The sequence below is a fragment of the Ranitomeya variabilis genome, chromosome 3 (assembly GCF_051348905.1).
Source record: "Ranitomeya variabilis isolate aRanVar5 chromosome 3, aRanVar5.hap1, whole genome shotgun sequence".
Taxonomy (NCBI): domain Eukaryota; kingdom Metazoa; phylum Chordata; class Amphibia; order Anura; family Dendrobatidae; genus Ranitomeya; species Ranitomeya variabilis.
The window spans coordinates 541,581,678-541,603,643 of NC_135234.1; the positions used below are offsets into that span (position 1 = coordinate 541,581,678).

Below are 21,966 nucleotides of genomic sequence, written 5' to 3' on the forward strand. Positions count from 1 at the left end.
GTGATTACATGACTGCTCGGCGCCCGCTGTCCGGAGGTGTGCGAGCGCTCAGAGCTGCGGAGGAACCAGGAGGAAGAGAGGTGAGTATTGGATTGTTTTTATGGGGTGCTTTATATTATATAGAGTGTGACTGCCTATGGGGAGGGGGTGTGTGCATTATGCTATAGAGTCTGCCTATGGGGAGGGGATGTGTGCAGTATACTGTAGAGTCTGCCTAAGGGGAGGGGGTGTGTGCAGTATACTATAGAGTCTGCCTGTGTCGAGGGGGTGTGTGCAGTATACTATAGAGTCTGCCTATGGGGAGGGTGTGTGTGCAATATACTATCGAGTCTGCCTATGGGAAGGGGGTGTGTGCAGTATACTAGAGTCTGCCTATGGGGAGGGTGTGTATGTGCCTATGGGGAGGATGTGTGTGTACAGTATACTATCGAGTATGCCTATGGGGAGGGGTGTGTGCAATATACTATAGAGTCTGCCTAGGGTGAGGGTGTGTGTGCAGTATACTATAGGATGGGATGTATGCAATATGCTATAGAGTTTGCCTATGAGGAGGGTGTGTGTGCAATATACTATCGAGTCTGCCTATGGGGAGGGGGTGTGTGCAGTATACTCTAGAGTCTGCCTACGGGGAGGGTGTGTGTGCCTATGGGGAGGATGTGTGTGTACAGTATACTATCGAGTATGCCTATGGGGAGGGGGTGTGTGCAATATACTATAGAGTCTGCCTATATTACAGATATTACATTAACCCCTTAACGACTGCCGATACGCCTTTTAGCGGCGGCAGTTAAGGGTTCTTAAACCACAGCGCTGCTTTTTAACAGCGCTGATGTTTAAGTATATAGCACCCCACAGCGTCGGAATTTCTCCGGGGTCTTGGCTTCTGGGGGTAGCCGGGACCCCAGAGAACATGATTCGGGTCAGTTTTTAGCGACCCCTCCGGCGACCGTAAAAAAAAGTCAGATTTTCCATTTAATTTCTCTCTCCTCTGATGTGAAATAGGGTCTCCCAGTCCCCCAATCACCCCCCCTTCCCAATACCTCTGGTGTCCAGGCATCCCCCCATGAAGTCCCCCGGGCTGCCGGCATCTTCTTCCGGGAGAAAATTACAATAGGATATTTTTCCTATAGGTTAATTTTAATCACTGTGATAGACCCTATCACAGTGATCAAAATATAAAAAAATAGTAAATAAAACCCGCCTTTATCACCCCCTTAGTTAGGGAAAAATAATAAAATAAAAAAATAGTTCCATTTTTTCATTAGGTTAGATTTGGGCTAAAATGAGTTGGGCTAAAGTGAGTTGGGCTAAAGTTAGGGTTAGGGCTATGGTTAGGGCTGGGTTTAGGGTTAGGGCTACGGTTAGGGTTAGGGCTAGGGTTAGGATTATGGTTAGGGTTGGGATTAGAGTTAGGGGTGTGTTGGGGTTAAGTTTGGTAAGGGTTATGGTTAGCGTTGGGAATAGCGTTAGGGGTGTGTTGGAGTTAGGTTTGTGGTTAGGGCTATGGTTAGGGTTGAGATTAGGGTTAGGGGTGTGTTGGGGTTAAGTTTGTGGTTAGGGTTATGGTTAGGGTTGGGAATAGGGTTAGGGGTGTGTTGGAGTTAGATTTGGGGTTAGGGTTATGGTTAGGGTTGGGATTAGGGTTAGGGGTGTGTTGGGGTTAGGGTTAGAGTTAGAATTGGGGATTTCCACTGTTTAGATACATCAGGGGGTCTCCAGACGCGACATGGCGCCACCATTGATTCTAGCCAATTTTGCGTTCAAAAAGTCTAACGGTGCTCCCTACTTTCTGAACCCTGCCATGCACCCAAATAGTGGCTTTTCCCCACATATGGGGTATTAGCGTACAACAAATTGTGTTGTACATTTTCTCCTGATACCCTTGTGAAAATAAAAAAAATGGTTCCAAAGTAAATTTTATGTGAGAAAAGAAAAATGTTCATGTTTTCCTTCCACATTGTTTTAGTTCTCGTGAAGCACCTGAAGGGTTAATAAACTTCTTGAACGTGGTTTTGTGTACCTTGAGGAGTGCAGTTTTTAGAATGGTGTCACTTTTGTGTATTTTCTGTTATATTGACCCCCCAAAGTCACTTCAAATGCGAGGTGGTCCCTAAAAAAATGTTTTGTAAATTTTGTTTGAAAAATGAGAACTTTTACCCCTTGTAACTTCCTAACAAACAAATTTTTGGTTCCATTTTGTTTGACACCTCTCTCTGATTTAAGGGCATAAAAATTCAAAGTTTGATAATTGCAAAATTTTCTACATTTTTGACATATTTCCATTTTTATCATCAATTTATCAATCGGTCTAATAAAAGTCATCACCCTTTAGAGTATGCATCAAATGTTATTGAAGAAACCACCCAATGATAACAGTATAATCTCCAAAATGAACAAAAACTCAAAATGCACTGTTCCAAATTATTAGGTACAGTAGAATTTCTAAACATTTGATATGTTTTAAAGAACTGAAAATGCTCATTTGTGGAATTTGCAGCATTAGGAGGTCATATTCACTGAACAAAAAAGCTATTTAACTCCAAAACATCCTAACAGGCCAAGTTACATGTTAACATAAGAACCCTTCTTTGATATCACCTTCACAATTCTTGCATCCATTGAACTTGTGAGTTTTTGGAGAGTTTCTGCTTGCATTTGTTTGCATGAAGTCAGAATAGCCTTCCAGAGCTGCTGTTTTGATGTGAACTGCCTCCCACCCTCATAGATCTTTTGCTTGATGATACTCCAAAGGTTCTCTATAGGGCTGAGATCAGGGGAAGATGGTGGCCACACCATGAGTTTATCTCCTTTAATGCCCATAACAGCCAATGACTCGGAGGTATTCTTTGCAGCATGACATGGTGCATTGTCATGCATGAAGATGATTTTGCTCCAGAAGGCATGTTTCTGCTTTTTACACCATGGAAGAAAGTTGTCAGCCAGAAACTCTATATACTTTGCAGAGGTCATTTTCACACCATTAGGAACCTTATAGGGCCTTACCAGTTGTTTCCTCATGATTCCGGCCCAAAGCATGACTCCTTCACCTCCTTGATGATGTTGCAGCCTTGTTGGGACATGGTGGCTTTGACACTCATCAGTAAATAAGACTGTTTGAAAATTAGTCTTCATGTATGTCTGGGCTCACTGCAACCGTTTCTGCTTGTGAACACTGTTTAGAGGTGGCCAAATAGTAGGTTTATGCACCACAGCAAGCCTTTGAAGGATCCTACACCTTGAGGTTCGAGGAACTCCAGAGGCACCAGCAACTTCAAATAACTGTTTGCTGCTTTGTAATGGTATTTTGGCAGTTGCTCTCTTAATCCAATGAATTTGTCTGGCAGAAATCTTCCTCATTATGCCTTTATCTGCATCAACTCTGTCTGTGCTCTGTTTCAGTCACAAATCTCTTCATAGTATGATGATCACTCTTAAGTTTTAGTGAAATATCTAATGTTTTCATACCTTGTCCAAGGTATTGCACTATTTAACGCTTTTCAGCAGCAGAGAGATCCTTTTTATTTCCCATATTGCTTGAAACCTGTGGCCTGCTTACTAATGTGGAACATAATTTTTAAGTCATTTTCCTTTAATTAGAATCACCTGGAAAACTAATTATCACATGTGGTTAAGATTGATTTCAGTGATCCATTGAGCCCTGAGACACAATACCATCCACGAGTTTATTTGAAAAACAAAACAAATCTTTATGACACTTAAATCCAATTTGCATAATAATTTGGAACACGGTGTATAAACGCAAGTCATATCGAAGAAATTTTACCACTAACATGAAGTACAATGTCACGAAAATACATTCTCAGAATCAGTGTGATACGTTGAAGCGTTCCAGAGTTATAACCACATAAAATGACAGTGGTCAGAATTGTAAAAATTGGCTTGGTCATTAAGCCCAAAATTGGCTCTGTCACTAAGAAGTTAATTAACCTGATCAGTAAAAAAAAGTGAAATGCCAGAATTGCTGTTGCTGGTGCAACATTAAAGGAATCTGTCACCTAATTTTTCGCATATAAGCTGCGGCCACCGCCATTAGGGGCTTATCTACAGAATTCTGTAATGCTGTAGATAAGTCCCCGATGTAACCTGAAAGATAAGAAAAACAAGTTAGATTATACTCACCCAGGGACTGTCCCGGTTTGGTTTGGGTCCGATGGACGACGCGGGTCCGGGTCTAGTGCCTCCGATCTTCATGCGATGACGTCCTCTTCCTCTCTGATTTTTGCTCTGCCCTCAAAAGGGCAGAGAATTACGCCTGCACAAGAGCCGCGACAGAAGCAAGGAAGAAGACCTCATCGCATCAAGATGGGAGGTGCCGGACCCGGACCTGTGACGCCCATCGGACCCGGACTGCACTGGACTGCCCCTGGGTGAGAAAAATCTAACTTGTTTTTCTTATCTTTCAGGTTACATCGGGGGCTTATCTACAGCATTATAGAATGCTCTAGATAAGCCCCTAATGGCAGTGGCCGCAGCTTATATGCGAAAAATGAGGTGACAGATTACCTTTAAATCACATTTTTCATTAGCAGTTTGTTACAACCCCAATGGCGAGGGTCTCAGAGGAACGTGGAAGTCTGCAGAATACAAAAATCCAGCTCATAGGGTAGTGGTAACTGGTTGACCATATATCTACTCCTAACGCCAACACTAGAAGTAGCCGGGGATCATTCCTACGTTGATTCTAGATGACACGCGCCAGCCGGAGAATCTAGCTACCCCTAGTAGAGGAAAACAAAGACCTTTCTTGCCTCCAGAGAAGGGGACCCCAAAGCTGGATAGAAGCCCCCCACAAATAATGACGGTGAGGTAAGAGGAAATGACAAACACAGAAATGAACCAGGTTTAGCACAGAGAGGCCCGCTTACTGATAGCAGAATAAAGAAAGGTAACTTATATGGTCAACAAAAACCCTATCAAAATCCACACTGGAAATTCAAGAACCCCCGAACCGTCTAACGGTCCGGGGGGAGAACACCAGCCCCCCTAGAGCTTCCAGCAAAGGTCAGGATATAGATTAGGAACAAGCTGGACAAAAATACAAAACCAAAACAAATAGCAAAAAGCAAAAGGCAGACTTAGCTGATATAACTGGAACCAGGATCAGTAGACAAGAGCACAGCAGACTAGCTCTGATAACTACGTTGCCAGGCATAGAACTGAAGGTCCAGGGAGCTTATATAGCAACACCCCTAACTAACGACCCAGGTGCGGATAAAAGGAATGACAGAAAAACCAGAGTCAAAAAACTAGTAACCACTAGAGGGAGCAAAAAGCAAATTCACAACAGTACCCCCCCCTTAGTGAGGGGTCACCGAACCCTCACCACGACCACCAGGGCGATCAGGATGAGCGGCATGAAAGGCACGAACTAAATCGGCCGCATGAACATCAGAGGCGACCACCCAGGAATTATCCTCCTGACCATAGCCCTTCCACTTGACCAGGTACTGAAGCCTCCGCCTGGAGAGGCGAGAATCCAAGATCTTCTCCACCACGTACTCCAACTCGCCCTCAACCAACACCGGAGCAGGAGGCTCAGCAGAAGGAACTACAGGCACAATGTACCGCCGCAACAAGGACCTATGAAATACATTGTGAATAGCAAACGACACAGGAAGATCCAGACGAAAAGATACAGGATTAAGGATTTCCAATATCTTGTAAGGCCCAATAAAACGAGGTTTAAATTTGGGAGAGGAGACCTTCATAGGAACAAAGCGGGAAGAAAGCCATACCAAATCCCCAACGCGTAGTCGGGGACCCACACCGCGGCGGCGGTTGGCAAAGCGCTGAGCCTTCTCCTGTGACAACTTCAAGTTGTCCACCACATGATTCCAGATCTGCTGCAACCTATCCACCACAGAATCCACCCCAGGACAGTCAGAAGGCTCCACATGACCCGAAGAAAAGCGAGGATGGAAACCAGAGTTGCAGAAAAAAGGCGAAACCAAGGTGGCGGAACTAGCCCGATTATTAAGGGCAAACTCAGCCAACGGCAAGAATGTCACCCAATCGTCCTGATCAGCAGAGACAAAACACCTCAAATAAGCCTCCAAAGTCTGATTGGTTCGCTCCGTCTGTCCATTAGTCTGAGGATGGAAAGCAGACGAAAACGACAAATCAATGCCCATCCTACTACAAAAGGATCGCCAGAACCTGGAAACGAACTGGGATCCTCTGTCTGACACAATATTCTCAGGGATGCCGTGCAAACGAACCACGTTCTGGAAAAACACAGGAACCAGATCGGAAGAGGAAGGCAGCTTAGGCAAAGGAACCAAATGGACCATCTTGGAGAAGCGATCACATATCACCCAGATAACGGACATGCCCTGAGATAGCGGAAGATCAGAAATGAAATCCATGGAGATATGTGTCCAAGGTCTCTTCGGGACAGGCAAGGGCAAGAGCAAACCGCTGGCACGAGAACAGCAAGGCTTAGCTCGAGCACAAGTCCCACAGGACTGCACAAATGACCGCACATCCCTTGACAAGGAAGGCCACCAAAAGGACCTGGCCACCAGATCTCTGGTGCCAAAAATTCCCGGGTGACCTGCCAACACCGAGGAATGAACCTCGGAAATGACTCTGCTGGTCCACTTATCCGGGACAAACAGTCTGTCAGGTGGACAAGACTCAGGCCTATCAGCCTGAAATCTCTGCAACACACGTCGCAAATCCGGAGAAATAGCTGACAAGATAACTCCATCTTTAAGAATACCAACAGGATCAGCGACTCCAGGAGCATCAGGCACAAAGCTCCTAGAAAGAGCATCGGCCTTCACATTCTTTGAACCTGGTAAATACGAGACAACAAAATCAAAGCGGGAGAAAAACAATGACCAGCGGGCCTGTCTCGGATTAAGGCGTTTAGCAGACTCGAGATACATCAGATTTTTGTGATCAGTCAAGACCACCACACGATGCTTAGCACCCTCGAGCCAATGACGCCACTCCTCAAATGCCCATTTCATGGCCAACAACTCCCGATTGCCCACATCATAATTTCGCTCGGCAGGCGAAAACTTCCTAGAGAAAAAGGCACAAGGCTTCATAACAGAGCAACCAGGGCCTCTCTGCGACAAAACGGCCCCTGCCCCAATCTCCGAAGCATCCACCTCAACCTGAAAGGGAAGTGAGACGTCAGGCTGGCACAAAACAGGCGCCGAAGTAAACCGGCGTTTCAACTCCTGGAAAGCCTCCACGGCAGCAGGAGCCCAGTTAGCTACATCGGAGCCCTTCTTGGTCATATCCGTCAAAGGTTTCACAATGCTAGAAAAGTTAGCGATAAAACGACGGTAGAAGTTAGCGAAGCCCAAGAACTTCTGAAGACTCTTAACTGACGAGGGCTGAGTCCAATCAAGAATAGCTCGGACCTTGACTGGGTCCATCTCCACAGCAGAAGGGGAAAAAATGAATCCCAAAAAGGGAACCTTCTGTACACCAAAGAGACACTTTGAGCCCTTGACAAACAAAGAATTTTCACGCAAAATTTTAAAGACCAACCTGACCTGCTCCACATGCGAATCCCAATTATCAGAAAAAACCAAAATATCATCCAGATAAACAATCAAAAATTTATCCAGATACTTCCGGAAAATGTCATGCATAAAGGACTGAAAAACTGAAGGCGCATTGGAGAGCCCAAAAGGCATCACCAAGTACTCAAAATGACCTTCGGGCGTATTGAATGCGGTTTTCCATTCATCACCCTGCTTAATGCGCACAAGGTTGTACGCACCACGAAGGTCTATCTTGGTGAACCACTTGGCACCCTTAATCCGGGCAAACAAGTCAGACAACAGCGGTAAAGGATACTGAAATTTGACAGTGATCTTATTTAAAAGCCGATAATCAATACAAGGTCTCAAAGATCCGTCCTTTTTTGCCACAAAAAAGAATCCCGCACCAAGAGGGGAAGAAGACGGACGAATATGTCCTTTCTCCAGAGACTCCTTGATATATGAACGCATAGCGGTATGTTCAGGTACCGACAGATTAAACAGTCTTCCCTTAGGAAATTTACTGCCTGGGATCAAATCTATAGCACAGTCACAGTCCCTATGAGGAGGCAGTGCACTGGACTCAGACTCACTGAAGACATCCTGATAATCAGACAAATACTCCGGAACTTCCGAAGGCGTAGAAGAAGCAATAGACACAGGCAGGGAATCCCCATGAATACCACGACAGCCCCAACTTGAGACTGACATAGCCTTCCAGTCCAGGACTGGATTATGGGTCTGTAACCATGGCAGCCCTAAAACAACCAAATCATGCATTTTATGTAAAACCAGGAAACGTATCACCTCGCGGTGTTCAGGAGTCATGCACATGGTAACCTGTGTCCAATACTGCGGTTTATTAGCTGCCAATGGTGTAGCATCAATACCCCTAAGAGGTATAGGATTTTCTAATGGTTCAAGAGTAAAACCACAGCGCTTAGCAAATGAGAGATCCATGAGACTCAGGGCAGCACCTGAATCTACAAACGCCATGACAGGATAAGATGACAGTGAGCAAATCAAAGTTACAGACAGAATAAATTTAGGTTGCAAATTACCAACGGTGACAGGACTAACAACCTTAGCTATACGTTTAGAGCATGCTGAGATAACATGTGTAGAATCACCACAGTAGTAGCACAAGCCATTCCGGCGTCTATGAATTTTCCGCTCATTTCTAGTCAGGATTCTATCACATTGCATTAAATCAGGTGTCTGTTCAGACAACACCATGAGGGAATTTGCGGTTTTTCTATCACATTGCACCGAATTAGGTGTCTGTTCAGACAACACCATGAGGGAATTTGCGGTTTTGCGCTCCCGCAACCGCCGGTCAATTTGAATAGCCAGTGCCATAGTATCATTCAGACCTGTGGGAATGGGAAAACCCACCATAACATTCTTAATGGCTTCAGAAAGGCCATTTCTAAAATTAGCGGCCAGTGCACACTCGTTCCAATGTGTCAGCACGGACCATTTCCGAAATTTTTGGCAATACACTTCAGCCTCGTCCTGCCCCTGAGACATAGCCAGCAAGGCCTTTTCTGCCTGAATCTCAAGATTGGGTTCCTCATAAAGTAAACCGAGCGCCAGAAAAAACGCATCAAGATCAGCCAATGCCGGATCTCCTGGCGCCAGCGAAAAAGCCCAATCCTGAGGGTCGCCCCGTAAGAACGAAATAACAATTTTTACTTGCTGAGCAGAATCTCCAGATGAACAGGGTCTCAGGGACAAAAACAATTTACAATTATTCACGAAATTCCTAAACTTAAACCTGTCTCCGGAAAACAGTTCAGGAATCGGTATTTTAGGTTCTGACCTAGGATTTCTGATAACATAGTCTTGTATGCCCTGCACACGAGTAGCCAGCTGGTCCACACTTGTAATCAAGGTCTGGACATTCATGTCTGCAGCAAGCATAGCCACTCTGAGGTAAAGGGGAAAAAGAAAAAAAAAAACTCAGAATCTTCTTTCTTATAATCCCTCTTCTGCAATGCATTAAACATTTAATATTGGCCTGGCAAACTGTTACAACCCCAATGGCGAGGGTCTCAGAGGAACGTGGAAGTCTGCAGAATACAAAAATCCAGCTCATAGGGTAGTGGTAACTGGTTGACCATATATCTACTCCTAACGCCAACACTAGAAGTAGCCGGGGATCATTCCTACGTTGATTCTAGATGACACGCGCCAGCCGGAGAATCTAGCTACCCCTAGTAGAGGAAAACAAAGACCTTTCTTGCCTCCAGAGAAGGGGACCCCAAAGCTGGATAGAAGCCCCCCACAAATAATGACGGTGAGGTAAGAGGAAATGACAAACACAGAAATGAACCAGGTTTAGCACAGAGAGGCCCGCTTACTGATAGCAGAATAAAGAAAGGTAACTTATATGGTCAACAAAAACCCTATCAAAATCCACACTGGAAATTCAAGAACCCCCGAACCGTCTAACGGTCCGGGGGGAGAACACCAGCCCCCCTAGAGCTTCCAGCAAAGGTCAGGATATAGATTAGGAACAAGCTGGACAAAAATACAAAACCAAAACAAATAGCAAAAAGCAAAAGGCAGACTTAGCTGATATAACTGGAACCAGGATCAGTAGACAAGAGCACAGCAGACTAGCTCTGATAACTACGTTGCCAGGCATAGAACTGAAGGTCCATGGAGCTTATATAGCAACACCCCTAACTAACGACCCAGGTGCGGATAAAAGGAATGACAGAAAAACCAGAGTCAAAAAACTAGTAACCACTAGAGGGAGCAAAAAGCAAATTCACAACACAGTTATAATGAATGTAAAAGCAGTTGGCCACTAGCAATAATATTACGCTTCTCTCCAACTGATAGATAACGTTCCTGCTAGCACTGGTCACCAGATGATTGCTTCTTCTGAGAACACATGGACCCTTTAAGGAGTTTCTTGTGTCTTCTCTTTCTTGAAAATCATTTTAACGTTTTCTTCCTATGGTTCTGGGAGTCATTCCTCAGTTAATGCTGCTGGTTAACATTGCAGTGCTACAATATAACATGTGGGATACACTATGATATTCCGTCTGCAGGTATTTCAAGAATGAAGTTGTCTGTTCAAGGGGAAAAAGTCTGAACACAGTACTTTGTCAAAATAAAACATCTGGATTTACAACTGTTTCTAATTACTTGACTGACTAGACTGCAAACTTTCTCGGATTTGGCACTACAGTCCCTCCTAGAGAGCTGCCCAAATCCTTGCAGGCAGCTAATGAAAGGAATTGTACAGGATAGCTTGTGAGCCGGTTTTGGCCAGCTTGGAGCACTGTAGCTGTAGCGTGAGTTGTGCTGTAGAAAAGGAGGAATTCAAGGTCTGTACAGTCTGCAGATAGCCTTTCTTACTGGATCAAGTATGCATGCTGGAGCTCTGCTAAACTTTGTGTGGGCTTCTTTCGTCTTCACTGTTATTGCCGGCGTGCCACAAATTCCCTCACTGAGTCTAAGGTAAGTGTTTCTTATTTTCCTTGAAGTTTATTAGTTACATTTTAAACATATATTCATATGGTTTACAGTCGGAATGTAGAATCTGAAACTCAGAGCAGAGTTTGCTTTGAACTTGAGTTTGTGTATATTAGTATAGCATCGCTCTGCAACATGAAGGCCTGCGGTTTATGTGCTTGCAATTAGTGACCTTCATGAAAATAAAATAACTGAAGGAAATATGACATGATTGGAAATAATTCTGGCAGATAAAGTAGTAAAACTACCATTAAATCAGCTTTCCGTTAAGTTTTGATGTATCCCAAAAGATGAATAAGTACTAGTAATTTTACATGAAAAAAAGCATTACAGAAAAAAAAAAAAGGTCATAGAAGCTAGATTACATTTGATGCTGTCACTAGTCTGTTAGAAAGACTTTTCTCAGGAAAACATACAAAAATTATTTCATCCTACCTGGTTTTTCATTTTTCGCTGTATGCTACAATGTATGTCCCAAAAAGGGGCATATTTATTCAAAGTGTTCATTGTGACAGGTGGACAGAAAACACTTAAATTAATGTGCTTAATGTGTACATGTATGTATCAAGCAACGGATACATTTTACAGTTCCTTATGAGACTTAACCACATCAATTTTGCCTTGAGCTTGTATTATTATTATGTCACTGACTTTGCTCACAATAATGACATTTCCTAAAAGTAATATATATCCAAGAATGCATACCAAAGTTACATATTTCATTATTGTAGTTCTAATTCCTGTAAAATATACATTGGCAAGGATGGAGCTAGATTTTCTGCGTTGAAAGATATTTAAAATCAAATTACCGATAAGTCTAATTCTAGTTTCTCTCTTCACCCTCCACGACAGCACCACAGGAAAAATGCCCAAAAATAATTTTTAGAGAAGGACAATGGTCTGGAGAACTTTTCTTCCAAAGGCCAAATCAGTATTAGACATTAGATCTGGCCTACAATGGTTTGAGAAAGAATGGAATGAAGACCAGGTAGCAGTTCTACATTTCTACCTGATGGAGGTACTTGCCCTTTCATCCCACGAGACAGATACAGCTCTGGTGGAGTGTGCCATTAACTTTTCTGGATGTAACAATTTTGGATTTTCGTCAGCTCCACATATTGCCTTTTTTATCCAATTCACAATCATGCTTTTGAAGCATTTTTGCCTTGATTGTGTCCGTAGTACTGTATGAAGATATTCTGATACTTCCTCCAGGACTTTGATAGTTGGAGATAGTGAAGGACTGTTCTACGTACGCCCAGTGTATAGAATTCCATTTCTATACTATTGGATGGGTTTTGTCAAAAGTAAGGCAGAATAGTTTCTTGGGACATATGAAACTCTGAGGTTACCTTGGGTAAGAATGGTCCAAGTGAAAAATGATCCTGTTATCTAGAGTTCTTAGATAGGGTTCTCTGGTTGAGAGGGCCTGCAGTACACATACTTTTGTCATGATTGCCACCAGGAAGTTTTCCCTATCTTGCTATAAATTGAATTTGTAATTGGCTTTCTGCTTTTCTAAAGTGTATTAACACATTATTCACCCTTATCCCTTAGAATGACAGACTCAGAAGCTAGGCTGCAAGCTGTAAGGCTTGAGGATCTGGGTGGTAAATCGTCCCTTGGTGGAGATGGTTGCTAATTGAGGGAAGAACCAGAAGACCCTCTATTTTCAGATTGTTCAGTGCTCTGTACCAGCTTCTTCTCGACCAGAGAGGTGTCACTATGATTATCTTTGTCTTGTCTTTCCTGATTTTCTACAATGTTCTTGGCAGGACAGGGATCGTAGGGAAGGCATATGCCAGTTTGATATCTCAGCGATGAGCAAAAGCATGTACTGCTAAACAGGTGTCCTTTGGATGAAGTGAGAAATATCTGCTTTTGTATTCTGGCGGGTTGCAAAAAGGTCTACCTCTGGGAGACCCCATTTTTCTGCTAGCATCTGAATTATTTCCAGATTTAGGCTCCACTCTCCTGAGTGTATAACATACACTCACTGGCCACTTTATTAGGTACACCTGTCCAACTTCTTGTTAACACTTAATTTCTAATCAGCCAATCACATGGCGGCAACTCAGTGCATTTAGGCATGTAGACATGGTCAAGACAATCTCCTGCAGTTCAAACCGAGCATCAGTATGGGGAAGAAAGGTGATTTGAGTGCCTTTGAACGTGGCATGGTTGTTGGTGCCAGAAGGGCTGGTCTGAGTATTTCAGAAACTGCTGATCTACTGGGATTTTCACGCACAACCATCTCTAGGGTTTACAGAGAATGGTCCGAAAAAGAAAAAAAATCCAGTGAGCGGCAGTTCTGTGGGCGGAAATGCCTTGTTGATGCCAGAGGTCAGAGGAGAATGGGTAGACTGGTTCGAGCTGATAGAAAGGCAACAGTGACTCAAATCGCCACCAGTTACAACCAAGGTAGGCCTAAGAGCATCTCTGAACGCACAGTGCGTCGAACTTTGAGGCAGATGGGCTACAGCAGCAGAAGACCACACCGGGTACCACTCCTTTCAGCTAAGAACAGGAAACTGAGGCTACAATTTGTACAAGCTCATCGAAATTGGACAGTAGAAGATTGGAAAAACGTTGCTTGGTCTGATGAGTCTCAATTTCTGCTGCGACATTCGGATGGTAGGGTCAGAATTTGGCGTAAACAACATGAAAGCATGGATCCATCCTGCCTTGTATGGAGCATCTTTGGGATGTGCAGCCGACAAATCTGCGGCAACTGTGTGATGCCATCATGTCAATATGGACCAAAATCTCTGAGGAATGCTTCCAGCACCTTGTTGAATCTATGCCACGAAGAATTGAGGCAGTTCTGAAGGCAAAAGGGGGTCCAACCCGTTACTAGCATGGTGTACCTAATAAAGTGGCCGGTGAGTGTATATACTTGTGTATAAGCCAAGTTTTTCAGCTGAAAATGCCCCCTTGTCTTATACAGGAGTCATTGTCCCAGAAGACAGCAGGGGAGCGGCGGAGCAGCAGGTGACAGGAGGCAGAAGCCGGCTGCTGTGGTTAAGGCCTGTGTCTGCTGCTAAAAAGAAATGAATATTAACAGCACTTGCATTGAACATTCATTTCTCTTATAGCGTGCGCACAGTGTCAGCAGCAGTCACTGGTTTCAAAGCAGCTGCCGGGCTATCACGGGTTCCCGCTCATTAAGGTAAAGAATATTCACCTCTCTCCACTCCCATAGGTGTGGAGAGAGGTGAATATTCATTACCTTAATGAGTGATGACATGTGATCGCTCGGCCACAGGAGCTGCTGACACTGGTACGAGATGCTGTGAGGGCGCGCAGGGAAGGTAAGTAAGATTTTTTTTATACTTTTCTCATGGGGGGGCCATACATACAAGGATGTGGATGAGGAACCATGGGAATAAGGAGCCATGCAGACAAGGATGGGAATAAGGAGTCATGCATACAAGGATGGGGATAAGGAGCCATGCAGACAAGGAATGGATTAAGGAGCCATGCAAACAAGGATGGGAATAAGGAGCCATGCAGCCAAGGTCGGGAATACGGAGCCATGCATAAAAGGATGGGAATAAGGAACCATGCAGACAAGGATGGGAATAAGGAGCCATGCAGAAAAGGATGGGAATAAGGAGCCATGCATACAAGGATGGGAATAAGGAGCCATGCATACAAGGATAGGGATAAGGAGCCATGCATACAAGGATGGGGATAAGTAGCCATACATACAAGGATGGGAATAAGGAGCCATGCATACAAGGGTGAGAATAAGGAGCCATGCAGACAAGGATGGGAATAAGGAGCCATGCAGACAAGGATGGGAATAAGGAGCCATGCAGACAAGGATGGGAATAAGGAGCCATGCAGACAAGGATGGGAATAAGGACCCATGCATAGAAGGATGGGAATAAGGAGCCATGCAGACAAGGATGGGAATAAGGAGCCATGCAGACAAGGATGGGAATAAGGAGCCATGCATACAAGGATGGGAATAAGGAGCCATGCATACAAGGATGGGGATAAGAAGCCATGCATACAAGGATGGGGATAAGTAGCCATGCATACAAGGATGGGAATAAGGAGCCATGCATACAAGGATGGGAATAAGGAGCCATGCAGACAAGGATGGAAATAAGGACCCATGCATAGAAGGATGGGAATAAGGAGCCATGCAGACAAGGATGGGAATAAGGAGCCATGCCGACAAGGATGGGAATAAGGAGCCATGCATACAAGGATGGGAATAAGGAGCCATGCATACAAGGATGGGGATAAGAAGCCATGCATACAAGGATGGGGATAAGTAGCCATGCATACAAGGATGGGAATAAGGAGCCATGCATACAAGGATTGGAATAAGGAGCCATGCATACAAGGATGGGGATAAGGAGCCATGCATACAAGGATGGGGATAAGTAGCCATGCATACAAGGATGGGGATGATGAACCATGCATACCAGGACGGGGATGAGGAACCATGCATACCAGAATTGGGATTAGGGGACAATGCATACCTGGCTTATACTTGAGTCAATAAGTTTTCACAGTTTTTCGAGGCAAAATTAGGTGCCTCGGCTTGTACACGAGTATATACGGTAGTTTCTCTGCTGGGAAAGTCTGCCTGGACGTTGGATAAATGCTGATAGGGAGAGTACATGTCATTCTATCCAAGCAAACATCCTGCCTGAAATAGTTTTTAGACTTTCCAACCTCCGTGCTTTCTTGGTGGTGTAGACGAGCCACTCTGGTCATATTGGCCAAGTATATTTTTACATGAATTCTTTTTACTAAGTTCACTGCAGCCTTGAGAGCTTCTTGCTCTGCACGTCACGGACCGCTCCTGGCACATTAACCCCCGAAACACTGCGATCAGACATGATCGTAGCATTCCGGGGGCATAGGGAAGCATCGCGCAGGGAGGGGGCTCCCTGCGGGCTGCCCTGAGACCCTTGGTACAAGGCGATGTGCTGACCTTGTACCGATCGTCTCCTCCCTGCAGGCCCCGGATCCAAAATGGCCGCAGGGCTACTTCCGGGTCCTGCAGGGAGGTGGCTTACAAGCGCCTGCTCAGAGCAGGCGCTGGTAAGCCTGCAGCCCTGCTTGTCAGATCGCTGATCTGACACAGTGCTGTGCAAAGTGTCAGATCAGCGATCTGACCTTATAGTGTGATGTCCCCTTCCCCGGGACAACGTTATAAAGTAAAAAATATATATATTTAGATGTGTAGAAAATAAAAAATTCCTAAATAAAAAATATATATATTGTTCCCATAAATACATTTCTTTATCTAAATAATAAAAAAATAAAAGTACACATATTTACTATCGCCGCGTCTGTAATGACCTCAACTATAAAACTGTCCCACTAGTTAACCCCTTCAGTAAACGCCGTAAAAAAGAAAGAAAAACGAGGAAAAAAACAACGCTTTATTATCATACAGCCAAACAAAAAGTGGAATAACACGCGATCAAAAAGACGGATATAAATAACCATGGTACCGCTGAAAATGTCATCATGTCCCGCAAAAAACGAGCCACTATACAGCATCATCAGCGAAAAAATAAAAAAGTTACAGTCCTCAGAATAAAGCGATGCAAAAATAATTATTTTTTCTATAAAATGGTTTTTATCATATAAAAGCGCCAAAATATAAAAAAAATGATATACAGTAAATGAGGTATCGCTGTAATCGTTCTGACCCGAAGAATAAAACTGCTTTATCAATTTTACCAAACGGGAACAGTATAAACGCCCCTCCCCCCAAAAAGAAATTCATGAATAGCTGGTTTTTGGTCATTCTGCCTCATAAAAATCAGAATAAAAAGTGATAAAAAAATGTCACGTGCCCGAAAATGATACCAATAAAAACGGCAACTCGTCCTGCAAAAAACAAGATGTCATATGACTCTGTGGACCAAAGTATGGAAAAATTATAGCTCTCAAAATGTGGAGACCCCAAAACTATTTTTTTGCAATAAACAGCGTCTTTTAGTGTGTGACAGCTGCCAATCATAAAATCCGCTAAAATACCCGCTATAAATAGTAAATCAAATCCCCCTTCATCACCCCTTAGTTAGGGAAAAATAATAAAATAAAAAAAATGTATTTATTTCCATTTTCCCATTAGGGTTAGGGCTAGGGCTAGGGTTAGGGCTAGGGTTAGGGCTACGGTTAGGGCTAGGGTCAGGGTTAGGGCTAGGGTTAGGGTTGCGGCTAGGGTTGGGGCTAGGGTTAGGTCTACAGTTAGGGTTGAGGCTGAAGTTAGGGTTAGGGCTGGGGCTAAAGTTAAGGTTAGGGTTGGGGCTAAAGTTAGGGTTAGGGCTACAGTTAGGGTTGGGGCTAAAGTTAGGGTTAGGGTTGGGGCTACAGTTAGGGTTGGGGCTAAAGTTAGGGTTTGGATTGCATTTACAGTTGGGATTAGGGTTAGGAATGTGTCAGGGTTAGGGGTGTGGTTAGGGTTATGGTTGGGATTAGGGTTAGGGGTGTGTTGGAGTTAGGGGTGTGGTTAGGGTTGGGATTAGGGTTAGGGGTGTGTTGGGTTAGGGGTGTGGTTTGGATTAGGGGTGTCTTTGGGTTAGGTATCAGGTAGAATTGGGGGTTTCCATTGTTTAGGCACATTGGGGCTCTCCAAATGGCGTCTGATCTCAATTTCAGCCAATTCTGCATTGAAAAAGTAAAACAGTGCTCCTTCCCTTCCGAGCTCTCCCGTGTGCCCAAACAGGGGTTTACCCCAACATATGGGGTATCAGCGTACTTAGGACAATTTGGACAACTTTTTGGGTCCAATTTCTCTTGTTACCCTTGGGAAAATAAAAATTTGAGGGGCTAAAAAAACATTTTTGTATGAAAAAAATGATTTTTTATTTTCACGGCTCTGCCTTATAAACTGTAGTGAAACCCTTGGGGGTTCAAAGTTCTCACAACACATCTAGATAAGTTCTTTGGGGGGTCTAGTTTCCAATATGGGGTCACTTGTGGGGGGTTTCTACTGTTTAGGTACATAAGGGGCTCTGCAAACGCAATGTGACGCCAGCAGACCATTCCATCTAAGTCTGCATTCCAAACGGCGCTCCTTCCTTTCCGAGCTCTGCCATGTGCCCAAACGGTGGTTCTCCCCCACATATGGGGTATCAGCATACTCAGAACAAATTGGACAACAACTTTTGGGGTCCAATTTCTCCTGTTACCCTTGGGAAAATACAAAACTGGGGGCTAAAAAATAATTTTTATGGAAATTTTTTTTTTTATTTTCACGGCTCTGCGTTATAAACTGTAGTGAAACACTTGGGGGTTCAAAACTCTCACAACACATCTAGATAAGTTCCTTAGGGGGTCTACTTTCCAAAATGGTGTCACTTGTGGGGGGTTTCAATGTTTAGGCACATCAGTGGCTCTCCAAACGCAACATGGCGTCCCATCTCAATTCCAGTCAATTTTGCATTGAAAAGTCAAATCGCGCTCCTTCCCTTCCGAGCTCTGCCATGCACCCAAACAGTGGTTTACCCCCACATATGGGGTATAGGCGTACTCAGGACAAATTGTACAACAACTTTTGTGGTCCAATTTCTTCTCTTACCCTTGGGAAAATAAAAAAAAACATACAAAAAACTAACAATTTTTGGTTTCAAAATTGTGCTGATGTAAAGTAGACATGTGGGAAATGTTACTTATTAAGTATTTTGTGTGACATATCTCTGTGATTTAAGGGCATAAATATTCAAAGTTGGAAAATTGCGAAATTTTCAAAATTTTCGCCAAATTTCATTTTTTTCACGAATAAACACAGGTAATATCAAATAAATTTTACCACTGTCATGAAGTACAATATGTCTCGAGAAAACATTGTCAGAATCATCAGGATCCGTTGAAGCGTTCCAGAGTTATAACCTCATAAAGGGACAGTGGTCAGAATTGTAAAAATTGGCCTGGTCATTAACGTGAAAACCACCTTGGTGCTTAAGGGGTTAATGCACACTCTGCACCCCATCTTAACTGAAAAAAAACAGAAATGTAGTAATTTTTGCAATTGTATTAAAAAAAGCAAAGCTGACATATTACACTGTCAAAAGTATTCAGACCCTTTGCTCAGTATTGAGTAGAAGCACCCTGTTGAGCTAGTACAACCATGAGTCTTCTTGGGAATGATGCAACAAGTTTTTCACACCTGGATTTGGGGATTCTGTGCCATTCTTCCTTTCAGATCTTCTCCAGTTTTGTCAGGTTGGATGGTGAATGTTAGTGGACAGCCATTTTCAGGTCTCTCTAGAGATGCTCAATTGGGTTTAGGTCAGGGCTCTGGCTGGGCCAATCAAGAATGGTGACAGAGTTGTTCTGAAGCCACTCCTTTGTTATTTTAGCTGTGTGCTTAGGGTTATTGTCTTGTTGGAAGGTGAACCTTCGGCCAAGTCTGAGGTCCAGAGCACTCTGGAAGAGGTTTTCATCCAGGATATCTCTGTACTTGGCTGCATTCATGTTTCCTTCAATGACAACCAGTTGTCCTGTCCCTGCAGCTGAAAAACACCCCCATAGCATGATGCTGCCACCACCATGTTTCACTGTTGGGATTATATTGGGCAGGTGATGAGCAATGCCTGTTTTTCTTCACGCATACCGCTTAGAATTATTACCAAAAAGGTCTATCTTCATCTCATCAGACCAGAGAATCTTATTTCTCATAGTCTGGAAGTCCTTCATGTGTTTTTTAGCAAACTCTATGCGGGTTTTCATATGTCTTGTACTTAGGAGAGGCTTTTTTCGGGCAACTCTATCAGAAAGGCCCGACTGGTGGAGGGCTGCAGTGATAGTTGACTTTGTGGAACTTTCTCCCATCTCCTACTGCATCTCTGGAGCTCAGCCACTGTGATCTTGGGGTTCTTCTTTACCGCTCTTACCAAGGCTCTTCTCCCATGATTGCTCAGTTTGGCTGGATTGCTAGGTCTAGGGAGACTTCTGGTGGTCCCAAACTTTTTCCATTTAAGGATTATGGAGGCTACTACGCTCGTAGGAACCTTGAGTACTGCAGAAATTCTGTTGTAACCTTGGCCAGATCTGTGCCTTCCCACAATTCTGTCTCTGAACTCCTTTCCCAGTTCCTTGGACCTCATTATTCTCAGTTGGTCTGACATGCACTGTGAGATGTGAGGTCTTATATAGACAGGTGTGTGCCTTTCCAAATTAAGTCCTATCAGTTTAATTAAACGCAGCTGGACTCCAATGAAGGAGTAGAACCATCTCAAGAGGATCACAAGGAAATGAACAGCATGTGACTTAAATATGAGTGTCTGAGCAAAGGGTCTGAATACTTATGACCATGTGATATTTCAGGGTTTTTTTTTTATAAATTTGCCAAAATTTCTCCATTTCTGTGTTTTTTTCAGTCAAGATGCGGTGCAGAGTATACATTAAAGTGAAAAAAATGTACTTTTTTTAAATTTACCATATGGCTGCAATGAGACAAAGAGTGAAAAATGTAAAGGCATCGGAATACTTTCCGTACCCACTGTATGCCTGCTCTGTATTCTTTTTTGTTATTAGTACATACTTTGTTGCGTTTTGTCGATTTTGTTTATCTATATAGTGCGTCTCTATGTGGTCTTTACTCATGCTCACAATTTTGTTGGTTTTAATAAGATTTGCCATATGTGCTCTTCGAGAATTGATACTGATGGGCCTATCACCAGAAAGTTGTCAAGGTAAGGAATGATACAGATGTTCTGGTTCCTCATGGACACTACCATTGCTGCAATGATCTTGGTAAATACCCGGGGTGCTGATGGAAAGGACTTTGAAATGATAGTGAAGTATCTGACGTATTTGGGCAACTGCCAACCTTAGTTATTTCCGATGTGCTGCATGAATGGGAATGTGATAATAAGCATCTTGATCGATGATTGCCATCACAAAATGTTGTCCTATTAATGGAGTGGTGTATTTTAACAATTAAATCTTGAACCTTCTGTACCTTATATGTATGCTCAGTGGCTTTAGGTTTATTATTAGTGATGAGCGAGTGTACTCATTGCTCAGATTTTCCCGAGCACGCTCGGGTGACCTCCGAGTGTTTGTTAGTGTTCGGAGATTTAGTTTTCATCACGGCAGCTGAATGATTTACAGCTATGAGCCAGGCTGAGTACATGTGTGGGTTGCCTGGTTGCTTGGTAATCCCCACATGTAATCAAGCTGGCTAATAGCTGTAAATCATGCTGCTGAGGCGATGAAAACTTAATCTCCGAGCACTCATAAATACTCGGAGACCACCCGAGCAACGAGTACACTCGCTCATCACTATTTATTATTATTCTTTGAGTCCGATTTGACGTTTTCTTAAGTAACACACTGGAATAATAATCCTTCCGCAATCAGCTTCTGTCACCGGAGAAACTACTCCTGTTGTTGGTAATTTCCAGAGCCCTGATGTTAAGGGGTTCCATAATTCCGGTGATGATGGGAAAGTTATCCTCAGAATCTGTGGAGGTTCAGAGGAAAATTTGATTTTCATTCCATTTTGGACAGACTGTAGAACTCCCAACCATTTTGGCATCTTTGTCTTTCCTGACAAGGACCCTGGGAGAGGAAGATGTTTCTGCCTCTACCTCCCTTGGGATAACTCCAGCGCTGTTTTAACCTATTTGATAGTAGCTCACTCTGGGAGGGATAAAAAGACCGCTTTTTGGCCATCTGGGATTCTGGCAGCATATTCTTCTTATCCAATGCTTTCTCCAGTAATTCATCTAGTAATGGCTCAAACATGTACTCCCCTTTGAAGGGAATAGAGCAGAGCTTAATTTTGGAGGCTATATCCCTGCTCCATAATTTTGGCAACAGTGCACCTCTTGTTGAGTTTGACAAGACTAAAGATCTGGTGGCTGTTCTTACTGATTCTGTGGAAATGTCAGCTAAGAATCCTATGGCCTTTTGAAGAATAGGTATGGATTCCAGTAGCTTTCTCTTGAGGTTCCTATGCTGATATGTT

At 43.6% G+C, this 21,966-nt stretch overlaps 1 protein-coding gene across 1 annotated transcript in view; it reads left to right on the forward strand.

Annotated features, from left to right (window-relative positions):
* The first annotated feature begins 10,658 nt into the window (after positions 1–10,658).
* ITGBL1 (integrin subunit beta like 1) overlaps positions 10,659–21,966 on the forward strand; it is an 850,447-nt gene continuing 839,139 nt past the window's right edge. Inside the window, exon 1 of the mRNA XM_077297085.1 lies at positions 10,659–10,997. Coding sequence (XP_077153200.1) covers positions 10,906–10,997 — 92 coding nt within the window. The 5' untranslated portion in view covers positions 10,659–10,905. The remainder of the gene's footprint in view (positions 10,998–21,966) is intronic.